Source organism: Dreissena polymorpha, chromosome 14, assembly GCF_020536995.1.
Source record: "Dreissena polymorpha isolate Duluth1 chromosome 14, UMN_Dpol_1.0, whole genome shotgun sequence".
NCBI classification, from domain to species: Eukaryota; Metazoa; Mollusca; class Bivalvia; order Myida; family Dreissenidae; genus Dreissena; species Dreissena polymorpha.
Genome location: NC_068368.1, coordinates 3,048,127 through 3,061,885, shown reverse-complemented (window position 1 = coordinate 3,061,885; position 13,759 = coordinate 3,048,127). Strand labels below are relative to the sequence as shown.

Here is a 13,759-nt window from a genome sequence, read left to right as displayed (position 1 = left end):
CTCACCGGTTTCCGCAACACCGAAGGGATCTGGGATGTCCATGTCGGTAAGAAAATCCATCATGGGCAGCCCCTGGAAATTCGGCGATGGAGGAGTTACCGCTACAACGATTTGGATTTAATTTAGATTAATGCGTGAATGTGTTAAGAGTGTAACTGATTTTGTTTCGAAAATGATTGGAAAGGATCTAATGTTTTAGTGACAATCTTCAATGGATAATTAATAGCACAAGGTAAGAAACGAAATCGTTAAATTTATTCGATTATTTTTCATACTGGTATTGATTATATTTGGGTATGTTAAACATATTGATGTATGAAGATGAAATATCTGAAATATCTTTCATGTGTATAACTTTTATCTTAAAACAATATTGAACAAACCGATGACGGTATCTGCGTCCTCCACGATGCCGTGAAACGAGGCCGAGGTGGCGAATAGACTCGCCACCGCCTGCGAGGTTTGTGACATCTCGAGCAGTGGCGGTCCTCCCCCCGTAGCATGGTTTCGCTCTCTCGAAACCTCGGATTTCGCGTTTTTTGCCTAAAATAAATATAGCAAATGGATACATTTCATTTTGCCTATTAAAATTCTTATATATTCTGGCATTTCTAGGTGAATTGTTTATCTATGAATTGTAAAAAAACAACGTGTTTTAACTAAGGCAGTCGAGGGTTCGAGCCACTCTCGGGCAAAATATATATGCCTCCTTAATTTTGTCAACAGTTTAATCACTTTCACTCGTTAAATGGAATTTCGTCTATTTTATGTAAATTTATAATAAAAGACATACTAATTCTATATTTACCACATTTCTCCACTTTTCTTTCACTTGTTGGAGACTCCTGGAGCCGTTGCCGCAAGCATTTACCCCCGCTAATAGTTCACTCCAAATATCTCTTACTCGAGCAACCATGCCCGGACCGCCCGAGCCATGGTTCGCTCTAAGCTTATGAATGTTTGTTTTCATGAAATCCGTTATAACATCAATTTCTCTTTCGCTAAATGCTTTAGCCCGTTTTGCAGAGTCCATTTTTTCAAAACGTCGTCTGTAAAATTGACAATTTGCGCGAAAATGACGTCATGTTTAGTATTGCATTGTTGGTAATTTTACTGCGGTAAATTTACAAATTTCAGTGATTAGGTAACCGCGCAGTAACCATCGTTTATACAAATGAAAATAAACGGTGGTAACCTAACCATGTAAATAACTGCGGTAATCAGATTACCACAGTTAATTTAAACCATCGTTTATACAATTGGCAGCTGGACCCAGTTGTTCGTACACTAGGTTATTTTATCCCCTTGGATAGCGCTAACCGCCGGTTAAAGTTATCCAAGCTGGGTAACTAACTAGGCTGGATAAATGCGTTGCTGGAAATATTTACCCAGGCTTGATAACTATCCATGTTGGGTAAATTTATCCACTGGTTAACTTTTACATATATCCTATAATCCATTGTAAATTTGCGCAAAATGGCCGACATGTCGTCAAGCCAGACGTCAAATTCTATTAATATGGATACGGCAGCGAAAAAGAGAAAAAGAGGACCAAATTATACGGCCTCTGAACTTTCAGTTTTGGAGGAGGAGTTCGCCGAGAACCGTCCCTTATTGGAAAGTAATTTTTCCGATAAGGTGACTCAAGCAAAACTAAAACAATGTTGGCAACAAATCGCCGATAAAGTAAATTCGGTTGGAAACCACTTCCGATCTGGGATAGAAATAAAAGAAAAGTGGCGTCAAATGGTGAAAAAGGCTAAAAAAGAATTTAGCGAGTACAAGAAGGAGTCCGCGAAAACGGGTGGCGGAAGACCCCCAAGTGACCCGCCGGCCACATCCTCTAGAATTATAGAGATGTACAAGAACACTGCTGGGTTTTCCGGGATCCCAGGTGCGGCAGACCTCGAAACCTTCAGTAAGCCGCTACGATTATTTTGTACAAACATTTAAACAATACACATTAAAACACGGAAGCATGTACTAAACAGACTCCTTAAGCATTTAATAATTATTGAAATGGTTTTTAAATCTGAGCGTTGAGTAATTTCAACTAAAAATAACATACCTCATCGTATTTACAGTAAATCCAAAAAAAAAATGAACCACTGTATTGATTTACTCGTTTCCACTGCCGATGTAATTTTCTTTCAGCACGTTTCTTTTTTTTTCACTGCGAACTAGATCTACATCGCAGAGTACTCAATCAATGTTTACACTCGATCACTATTATTTTTTCTTCTAACAACACGAATTTTTATTCTATCCACCACACACTAGTGACACTAAACTTTCTATTAATCCCAATCTATGTGTTGTCGTTGATAGCAAAATAACATTGAAACACTGCATCTTGTCATGAATACAGTGTTGCATAAATTATCTCGCTTAACAAACTATGTATACACGTTATTTTCAGCACAGGTTAATCCAACGATCTAGCCAGTTGTACAAGAATTGAATTCGTCTCACACATTCACTTTAAATGACATATCGATTATGCCGAATAGAACGGACCAATGAAAAAAATTACAATAAATTACGTCATATTATTGGAAGTAGATGACGCATTAAAGTTACATGAGGCCCGTATTTCAATTATGAACTCTGACGAGCACTATCCACGTTTTTGTTAAATTAAATTGAAATTCCTGTAATATACGTCGTTACAGATCTAAGTGCATCAAATAATTTTTCTTTTATATTATTTCCAGTCTTTCAGGACGGTGAAATGCTCAACCATACACAGACTGGTAAGGCTCATAGGCAGCAATATGCCATATTTTCCTACTACTTTCAGGTTTTAGCACGAATACAAATACTGTAGTATTTCTTGTATAAAATGCCAATTCACATTGTATGATTGTGTGTTTAAGACTAAAAGACTTCTAAAAAAATGAACAATACTATAACTGTTATAATGAACGTGCAATCATGCTCGTCTGATTAACTTGGTGTGGTTAACAAAATAATTTCGGATTCTTCAGGGGTAACTGGAGAATTTATCCTCGACTTCATCCTGGAACAAACAGGCGAAGACACCGTCAATGGTATTTTTCTATTATGTTACTGTTTGTGTTTGGTCAGATTATTGTTTTGTCTGCTTTGCGTACCATCTTATTCTTTCCACTCGCTTATTGTTCCATTTATAAGATATTCATAGATACTGTGGTATTAATGATTCGTCGTTCTTGCATATGCTCACATTGTCGCACGCTCTGTTTTCTGATTTAAATAAGCAATATATGCAAGTGTTTTTTTCCACAAATCACCATCTATTCAATATCATGCATTATGACATAAATTTAAATAACATGAAATTGCCTGTAAAATTGTGAAGAGTGAATGTTACATTTTGTTGTGTTTTAGAGCAGTCGAAGTCAAATACAGTCGCAAAGAACTTGGAAGAGACAAGTGAGTATCATCATATAAATATGATGGCTTTATTAAAACACATAATCTACAAAACACTGAAAATAAAGTTAACATTGAAATTATTACTTATTGCGTGTAATGAACAGACAGGTGTAGTGGTTAACATTTAATAAAATAACTTATATTTAATCTACATCAGCGCTTATTAAGTATCAATTACTGACCTCCAGATTAACTGCGTACATGTCGATTCAAACATGCACATGCTGGTTAAGCTCGCGTCAACGCTTTCTTTCGACCGTGTTAAATGAACGCTGAAAATATATCTCTAAACTAGCCATGTGCATTCACAGCTGAAATGTTGTAGTGTGTTGTTGTTTTTTGTATGCGAATCTAGAACAGTCTTTGTAACTGCCTTTTATCAACTTCTGCTGTAGATGATGTTAGCATGTGTTCGTTTCTTGTTGAAAGCACTTGATTGTATTATGTTTAATATTTCACGGTCATCGTTTATTCCAGCGATTGAAAAGTCTCATACAGTGAGTTGTGAATCCGTTGATCAAATGACGGGCAAGTTTGAAATAAATTTATATAAAAACATAGTTTCAAGGACACAAATCTGCATTTTCCCACGTAAACAGAACAAACGCATTTAAAGTAGTCGTCGTATGCATTACATATATGGTGATAACTCTATCAATGAGGATGAAAATATTCATCTTGCCCATCCGTTTGTGCGTTCAACAAACCTTAGATTACTAAGAATGCCTGATATGATTTCTTCGTGTTATTGGCAATGCTGTTCAATAACATTTTATTGAATTATTGTGTATTTCAGAGAAAGAAAAAGTGCAGAAGACTTCGCAGGTCTCATCCGACAACAGCAGAACCAGGACGAACGAGCGCGATGGCTCCACATACGGTAACACTTTTTTGCGTCGATTAAATATGATTTTGGAAAGTGTTATGTTACTTTTCAAGATCCCTTATTAGCAAGTTGTAGTATAATATTAGTAGAAATAGTAGTAGTGGCAGTTGCAGTAGTACAAATAGTACTAGTAGAAGTAGTAGTAGTTGTAGTAGTAGAAGTAGTAGTAGTAGTAGTAGTAGTAGTAGTAGTAGTAGTAGTAGTAGTAGTAGTAGTAGTAGTAGTAGTAGTAGTAGAAGTAGTAGTAGTAGTAGTAGTAGTAATAGTAGTAGTAGAAGTAGGAGTAGTAGTAGTAGTAGTTGTTGTTGTAGTAGTAGTAGTAGTAGCAGTAGTAGTAGTAGTAGTAGTAGTAGTAGTAGTAGTAGTAGTAGTAGAAGTAGTAGTAGTAGTAGAAGTAGTAATACTAGTAGTAGAAGTAGTATTAGTAGTAGTAGTAGTAGTAGTAGTAGTAGTAGTAGTAGCAGTAGCAGTAGTAGTAGTAGTAGTAGTAGTAGAAGTAGTAGTAGTAGTAGTAGTAGTAGTAGTAGTAGTAATAGTATAAGTAGTAGTAAGTAGTAGCCGAAGCAGCAGCAGCAGCAGTAGTAGTAGTTACAGTAGTAGTAGTAGTTAAAGTAGTAGTAGTACTATAAGTAGTAGTAGTAGTAGTGGAAGTAGTAGTAGTAGTAGTAGTAGTAGGAAATGTTGTGAATATAGTCATGACGATAGGCTTGTTGATAATGCTAGCATATAGGTTTAGTGATAACCTCAATATTAAACACTTTTTTTGTGTTTTTTCTCGTTAAGATCCGTGTTCCAGCAAGCAAGGGGATGCAAAGAAAAAATCGAAAAGGTATTTATGATTAGAATATTCAGATGCATTCAGCCCACTTGTCTGGTATAGAGATTACCAATCAATTTAAAAGTCGAATTCGACGAAATATGTCAAAACAAATTAAGCCGCAGGACAGAATTGTGTCTCTTTCTATAACACCATTATTCTTGCTGCAGAAAACTTATTGTGGCTAAAAACCAATACGAAGATGTCTGCAAAAAAACAACATATTTATTCTTTAAAATATGTTGTTGTTTGTTTCCACTAACATCTCCAAAAATGAAGGGTTGATAGGGCGACATTTCCATACAATTCTGAAATGGCACAATCTTAATTATAATAAAGTAATTTACTTTAACACATTGCTTTGAAACAGTTAGTTTTTGGCTGAAAAATTTAAATTCAAATGGCCAAATGATCGGCACAAAATTACAGTCGGTCGGGTTTGTGGAATCTTTTAATGCATTTATTTTACAGGAGCGATTACCTAAAGACATTACAGAAGCAGTACTTTGTAAGTAAGTTGAGGCTGCATGATGAAAAAATGAAACTGATTGCAGCGAAGATGGAAATGGTGAAGAACCAGGGGGAGTTCTACCGCAACCTGACTAATGCACTAGCGCAGACCAGAAAGATGATGGACAATGAACAATAGTTCGCTTTTAATGAACTAGTATGCATTATGCGACGGTTAATTCTTTTTATGTGCAAAATATGTTAATTAACCACTGTCACACACATGGTTAACTGTTGAACTTTTTGGTTTAAATAAAATAGTAAATAAAACATACATAAATAAATGTTAATTCCACTTTATATTGTTTTTTTTCCTTTTTCCCATGTTTGCTTTCTATGCACGTGCATATTTCAGCGAGCAAAATAGTTATTGGCGATATGGTCTCGTATACCACGACCATCCTGGTGTCCGATGTATGCCGGGGTTTCCACGTAACGCAGTTCGTCCTCGGGAAGTACTTCCGGCTCACCCCACAGTTTGGCAAGATTGTGAAGAACAGCACACGCTATTATCACATTGCTGCATTTCTCCGGCTTCAGTCTTATCTGGATGAATGTAACATAAATAAGATTGATAATTGCGATTGACTAGTATACGTTGACAATTTTTAAAATATGGTTTTTCACTAAAACTTGATGTAATACATCATCACACATTCTGCACATAAAGGAAATATAACTTATGAGTATATAGTTAGTTTATGTGAGCCTGAGATAACGTCTCTACATATAACATATAATTTTAATATTAAATCAGCACTTTCATCATATGTTACGTATAAAAAATGTATGACCACCAGCAAAACTCATTTGCGCCAGAAACGGGAGGCCGAACTGGGATAGTTAATGGATGAAGCGCGTACACAAACTACTACGCTAGCCGGAGTCATTAGAACGCGGTGCATACAGGAATAAAAAAAATAACAGCTACTTCTTAAATTATTGGAGCCCGGCTCCATTAAGCACGGTTCCGTCGCCTTTGTACCTGTGACACCATAGGTGGCCCTAGGTGGGGGGGGGGCGGACGCGGCGTACGCCCACCCCCCCCTCAAATCGCCGAAGTAAAATCAATTCACTTGAAGTTTCAAACTAAATTAGATCTAAATCATCTATTTAAACTAGTCTAAGCCTTCAAAATCACTAAAGTCGTGAAGCTTCCGGGGGGGGGGGGGCGGCACTTGTGTGGCATAATAAAAAGGTACTTTGATGACAGTATATAGGGCGTGACATGGTCGAGAAGTTGTTGTCAAAGCCTTCAAAATCACTAAAATCGTGGACCCTCAACCAATCTTTCAATGTCCCGCCCCCCCCTCTCTTAACCAGAAATCCTGAGGCCGCCCCTGGACACGGTGTTGTCAACGTCAGTACCATTATGTTTATTGAATAAAATATGTAAGCATACAGTAAACTACAAATCGCCCATACCTCAGCGTGAAGGATATGAAAGCGTCTCTTCCAAACACCAAAGAGGCGCTCAATGCAGCATCGTGTCTTGCTGTGACTGTCATTGTACCGTTCTTGGACAGCGTTAGTAGCGTTTAAATACGGTGTCAGCAGGAACGTGCGACAGGGATACCCACTGTCCCCAAGAAGAACACCATTTTCCAAACCTGCAAATTGGTATATATGTATTGGTGAAACAATCCCCAAAACCGAGTATCGCTTTTTAACAATCACATGCTACGAGCTAGAGACGTCAGCGTAGTACTATGTATACAATGGGTGAAATGAAGGGTTTACTCGCATACTTCGGTGATGCCGATCTAAGTACGTTCCTATCGCTGAACTTCTGAATACATGGGCATCGTGTGCAGCTCCTGGCCATGCTGCATTGATGCTGGTGATAAGACCTTAAATATAGCAGAAACCAACACATGTGCTAGTGTTTCTCGGCCGTTTAAGATAAATAATTTGAACATCGCCAGCTATAAATAGGACAGCATATTCTGGGGAAAAGATTAAATAATAGTTTTAAAACGTTAATTTTGTATCCGTTATATCCAATCTTTTATGATTATAAATCAATCAAACAACTATGTATTTTTTGTATTGTACTTTACATTTGTCGTGATTTTGTAAAACAATTGCGAATGAAAACGTGTATCATTAACCTTTCACGCGAGCATGAGTGTAAAAAAAACGAATCATTTCGAAACTGGCATTTGTAAACGTAAAGGCGAGCATGGTATGTAAACAGCATAGAAGATATTGAAGTCAATTAAATCGCTCTTATGTGTGCTAACTATTTTTGTACATTTGTTAAATTTATTCATTTATCAGTTAAAACGTCGATCGTAGCATGGGTTGGAGATTAAATACAGCAACAAGAGGAATTTTTATAAAAATGAACGGTGTAAATCGAATAGCATTGCCCACTTAAAAAACATTTGTCAACGATGTCACGTTATTAGGGAAAGTAATCACAGACTTTGTGGACGGGCCTCAAATTCTATTTATAGATGTGTTGAACAAAACTGTCCCAGATTCTTACCTCGGCTGTCACATGTCACTTGCACATTGATGCTATGGAAGTTTTTCCGGTTAACAGCAGGGGAGCCTGGAGACAGTATGCGGACATGTGTGCCATCAATGCACCCTATAACGCAGGGAAAACCATGCATATTGTAAAATGCGTTTTGTTCCCTGCGTACAACTTCAGCTGTCGTTGGAAATGTGATAAACCGATTTTTGAGGGAACACAACTGGCTGACAACGGACTTTACCACTCTGGAAACAGTACCTTTATCGACGCAGAAAGTGTCCCCCACGGTCTGCATAAAATTGCCGGACGCCAGGTACCGTAATGTAATTAAAACCTGTAGTTTGACAGAAAGTGCGTTTGAACGCTGTGTCGATCTTTCGATGTTTCCGCCTATTAAGTCACAAATTCTATCAATATTTTCATTTGAAAATCTATATCGACTGCGCATTTCTTCATCATTTAAATCAACATTCAAAGAATGTTGTCGATTCTTGCCTGCATTCCGATACAGATAAAATTCGGCCATTTTGTTTGTTTAAATGGATAAATTTTAACCAACCTTTAGACCAGGGCTAAATTTATCCAGACAAAACGCTGGATAAATTTGACCAAAATGATGCAACAACACTTACCCCAAAAAATTAACCCTGGGTTAAAGTTATCCGACATTTATCCCAGGGTTAAAATTTACCCAGGTTTCGAACAACTGGGTCCAGATAGTCTATGCAGTTAATTATCTCAAACAACACTGCATAAAAGTTGTTTTCCGTAATGAGATTCTTGCTTGTTGTTACAAACACGCGATAAAAATGTTTTTGTAGCCGTAGGAATGATTTTCGAATCTTAATGTGTTATTCAGTGGCTAAAAATTATTTATCAATTTTCTTAACATCATAATACTTTATTTCTTTGTATCATTCTCTTATTGAATAGGCATCCCGTTTGGATTCGAATATCCGAAAAAAGCATCAACTTATTGCGCAACCGGCGTTACAGTCAAAACATAGTTGCGAAAAACTAATCCACCGCGTATGTCCAATCTCCACGCAGAGATGTCGTTCCTTGCTCTCACATACACCTCTGCGAAAGGCTCAGCATTCCATTTTGCCTAAAATTAAGGTAAAACCGAACAAACGCATCCAATGTATAGTTGATTGGATATTTAAGATCGCATGCATTAAATTAAGAAATATGACTTATACATTTACGATTCATCGGGCAAAAACTTGGAAGTATTAATGCATCTCATTGAAACTATTTTTTGTCCATCTACGCATATGGAATCATTCCGCGCACTTCACAAATGTAAACAAATAAACAAATAGAGTGCTTCGACGGCGAATGTGTATTTACAGAGGGGGGACGGTCCGTTCTGTTGTATTTACCGAACAAATAAGGGGAGTTGTACAGTATACGGGAAAATAATTTTTTAACATTTTACATTTTTAAATTCATGTTTAGAATGTTAATTTGTGATCCAATCTGATAGTAATTTTAGTATGGTTTAAGTTCTAACATTATGATTAGTAGTAGAAGGCTCTTGAACATTATTCATACGGACCAGTAGGTTTGTGTTAAAAATAAATATATTTTAGCATGTAGACTTTATAATTATTACTGTATTACCCATGCATATAGAGAATACTAGGTCGGTGCCGAATAAAGTAAACTTTATTTTGCGAGGCTTAGAAAATCTGAACCACGAGCCTTGGCGAGTGGTTCAGATTTTCGTGCCGAGCAAAATAAATTTTGCTTTATTCGGCACCGATCTAGTATTCGATTTTTCCCATCAATTTTCTTAGTCGAATATTATTTCTTTAAAAATAGAATAGGAAAATCGAACTACACGGAAAATCCCAAAGTTATTTTAAGCAAACTTTGTTTCATTATTTTAATCATGTCGAGCCTAATACATTACAAAAAGATCAGTAACTAACCTGTTTTTCTGTTTTTCAGATTTTCGTGCCGAGCAAATTAAATTTTGCTTTATTCGGCACCGATCTAGTATTCGATTTTTCCCATCAATTTTCTTAGTCGAATATTATTTCTTTAAAAATAGAATAGGAAAATCGAACTACACGGAAAATCCCAAAGTTATTTTAAGCAAACTTTGTTTCATTATTTTAATCATGTCGAGCCTAATACATTACAAAAAGATCAGTAACTAACCTGTTTTTCTGTTTATCATACCTCTACGTCCCCGAATTTTAAGAAATAATAAAAAAAACACACTAAACAACTGCAGCTTTAGCGTGAAAAAACATGCATTGTGTCGTATGACGTGTTAATAATGACGTCACGAGTACGCGCACTTAATTTTTTTAAATAATGTTTATTTGCTTTTTGAGTTGCATTGTGTGTTAAAAATATATTACATCTTGGAATCAACTGTTTGTTTTGTTGAATCTGATTCGATTTTACTAAAAATGATTACTGTATAGTTGATTCCGAGTAATATGACCATTCTCCGCCGCGCGTGACAGCTATATTTCAGCACTGCCGAAATAGAGGAAAATTTATTCCACAGTGGTTTATTTCGACAATGCACGTCTGATGATGGGATGGAAAAAAAATCCATCCATACACACCTAATTTTTACCTTTTACATAATAAATGTGAACCCACTGGACAAAAAGCAAAAAGTACTCTCAAGCTAGTGATTTAAATATATTACCGTAAAGACTGCCTGTGAAGAACGGCATATTTTAGATCATCAAATATCCTCTTTATTACAATATGATCAGGCTCTGGTTGTTGTCGGTTCAGGTGCTACATATACATGTACTTCACTTGATAGTACCCGGGGTACTCTGAAGTAGACTACAATTTAACCGGCTTAGTTAAATACAGTTAAAGGCAACTTGCCATGATCGGGGGGGGGGGTACTTTTTAGTATATTTTCCATACCCCGGGTACTTTGTAGTATACCTAAGTGTACACGGGGTACTAAAATGTTGTACCTGAGCCGACAATTACCACATGAGCATTAGTAGTTATCAACACTCCAGTTTCAGATGAGCATTACTGAAATTACAAAGATGAGTTCAAACATTACCACCACCTGTAATTGTATCAAACGGTCAACCTTTGACCCCTTCATTTATAGTCATCTGATCTACATGTAAAACAGAACATTCCACACTTCAACTATTTAATTATGTTGTACTTGTACTGAATGGTTTGATAGTAGCAAATGTGTATTTTTAATCATTACTGTTTGCAGACTGGGAGAAAATAAAACTATTTGTTTTTTTATTAGATTCCTGTAATTATATTGGTGTTTAAGTATTTAGATATTTCAATGGTGGTAGTCAAACAAAATTGACAATATTGAAAAACAAAAACATGAGAACAAGTCCCTTAAAATGGTGGCATATTTCTGGGATATTAACAACAAAACCATACTATCTTGTTAGATTTTAATAACAGTAGTAAACACCTGTGTTTAGGAGATACCATTCAATAAAGATAAGCACAATACTACTTGAAAATACAGGAACAATTGAAAAAACTGAAGTTAAGATGTAATGTATTGCAGATTCAAAAATGTGTGTTATGTAAGAAAGATCCAGTGAAAAATATCTTAAGAAAAGTTTGACATTTTACCACAGATACAATATTTTTTAAGGTTTATAGTCTTAAAAATGCTAATTTTCATCTAACATGTATTTCAAGATAGAATACTTTCCTTGCCAGAGGGACGAGTTCGGGGTTCAAATCCCAGCAGGGCTTCAAAGGAGATGGGACAAATGATTGTATTTGCTTTTATTGTATTTGCTTTACTTTATCATTAAAATCAACATGCAAATGTGTTGAAAATAATCTTTGTTTTTACATAAATAAAAAGACATCAACCTTATGAATGGACATCATTTTAATTCGTTTTAGTCACTTAAACTATCACGCAAAATTCAAATGCAAAAGAATAACATATATGTTTTAAATATGCTCAATAAAATACAAACACAGTATAATGCAAAAAAGGAGATAAACATGAACTCAATAATTACATGTATAAAACAGTTTCACAATTTATAGCAATTTTATTTACTTGATAATAACTGAGTATAGCAATGTACAGGTATTTTAGTACATGTAAGTAATAAAAACTTGACAAATGTCATACTATGACGGATACAACCATTAAACCATTGATTACATTGCTTAAAATTCCTTTTAATCCATTACCACATTTGGGAATTAAAGATTTGAAAATGTGGGTAAAGAATAAGAATTGTGGATGTGTGCACATGAACAACCTTAAAAGAGGCAATAACAATTATGGGTTTACTACTGACTTATGGATATTTTCTCATTGAACTGATGCAGTATGTGGCTTGGAACTGGATTCCCATGTTGTTGAAAAGCCATTTATATTTTATGTCCTGTGTTTAGGAAAGCAGATCAGTGTAGGAATGCAGCTTCTTAACTTTTCCTGTAGAATGTTTCTTCATTATCACTTATGCCCTTTTTAGGTCATCTTTAAAAAAAATATGAGCTATTGTCATCACCTGAGCTTCGGCCTCCGTTTAAGTTTTGTGTTTAGGTTAAGTTTTGTGTTAAGGTCCACTTTTTTTATAAAGTATCGAAGCTTTTGCATTTAAACATGGCACACTTACTAACTATCATAAGGGGACTGGGCAGGCAAAGTTAGATAACTCTGGTTGGCGTTTTGACATAATTATGTGTCCTTTTTATACTTAGAAAATTGAGCATTTGGTTAAGTTTTGTGTTAAGGTCCACGTAATTCCTAAAGTAGCAAAGCTATTGCATTCATACTTGAATCACTTACTAACTATTATGAGGGGGCTGTGCAGGACAAGTTGCATAACTCTGGTAGGTATTTTAATGGAATTATGGCCCTTTTTTGACTTATTAACTTTGAATATTTTGTTAAATTTTGTGTTCAGATCAACTTTACTTCTGAAGTATTAAGGCTGTTGCTTTCAAACTTTATATACTTTCTAACTATCATGAGGGTCCTGTACCTGGCAAGTTGAATTTGACCTTGACGTTTGAATGACATTGATTCTTAAGATCAAATTATTAAATTTTGCTAAAATTGCCATAACTTTTTTTATTTACAATCAGATTTGATTCATACTTTTACAAAACAACACTTTCCTGACATACCACAATGGACACCACCCAAACCAACCCCAGGCCTTACCTCAGAATCCCCTCTCCCCCCAATTTTATCATTTTATTGTTGAATGACTGTCCAACCATCCCTCACAAGAATCCCCCCGAAAAATATATATATTTTTTTTTTTTCATTTTTGAAAGATTATGGTATAGATTACCATACAACAACACCATACACTTCTCTCTACCCTCCCCCACTTTTGATTGAAGTATTGAGATAGGTCCCTTCACCATTAAAAAGAAAAATAGATGAGCAGTCTGCACCCGCTAGACGGTGCTCTTGCTCACATTTGAACTCTTTAACATTTTACAAGGGGGACTGAATTTATCATGTCTGATTTTGTCACTTTTCTAATGTTTATGTTACTGCCTACTGGTGAACAAATGCCTTTCTATTTATGGGGAAATGTTTTTTTTCCCCATAAGTATCCATGCAGTGTATTTCCTGAAAACAGACATAATTTCATATTTATACAAATTTTAGGCTATACATTTATGATGG

The 13,759-nt window shown here is 35.7% G+C and overlaps 3 protein-coding genes across 4 annotated transcripts in view; 2 read left to right on the top strand and 1 right to left on the bottom strand.

The window, feature by feature from the left end:
- LOC127858756 (beta-1,3-galactosyl-O-glycosyl-glycoprotein beta-1,6-N-acetylglucosaminyltransferase-like) overlaps positions 1–13,759 on the top strand; it is a 311,044-nt gene that overhangs the window by 137,006 nt on the left and 160,279 nt on the right. The gene's annotated exons all lie outside the window — the stretch shown is intronic.
- Positions 2,242–5,769, top strand: LOC127858762 (uncharacterized). The gene is made up of 5 exons (XM_052396039.1): positions 2,242–2,753; positions 2,988–3,050; positions 3,370–3,414; positions 5,087–5,132; positions 5,592–5,769. The coding sequence occupies exons 1-5, from the start codon at positions 2,732–2,734 to the stop codon at positions 5,767–5,769; spliced, it is 354 nt and encodes a 117-aa protein (XP_052251999.1). The 5' UTR covers positions 2,242–2,731.
- Positions 5,897–8,832, bottom strand: LOC127858757 (putative nuclease HARBI1). 2 transcript variants are annotated; one of them, XM_052396032.1, is made up of 4 exons: positions 8,745–8,832; positions 7,379–7,480; positions 7,056–7,240; positions 5,897–6,176 (listed from the first exon to the last, which is right to left on the bottom strand). In XM_052396032.1, exons 1-4 carry the CDS (start codon positions 8,779–8,781, stop codon positions 5,982–5,984), a joined length of 519 nt encoding a protein of 172 aa, XP_052251992.1. In that variant the 5' UTR covers positions 8,782–8,832; the 3' UTR covers positions 5,897–5,981. The 2 variants fall into 2 exon arrangements, with proteins under 2 accessions (XP_052251992.1, XP_052251991.1); XM_052396031.1 differs by having other exon boundaries at positions 8,122–8,818.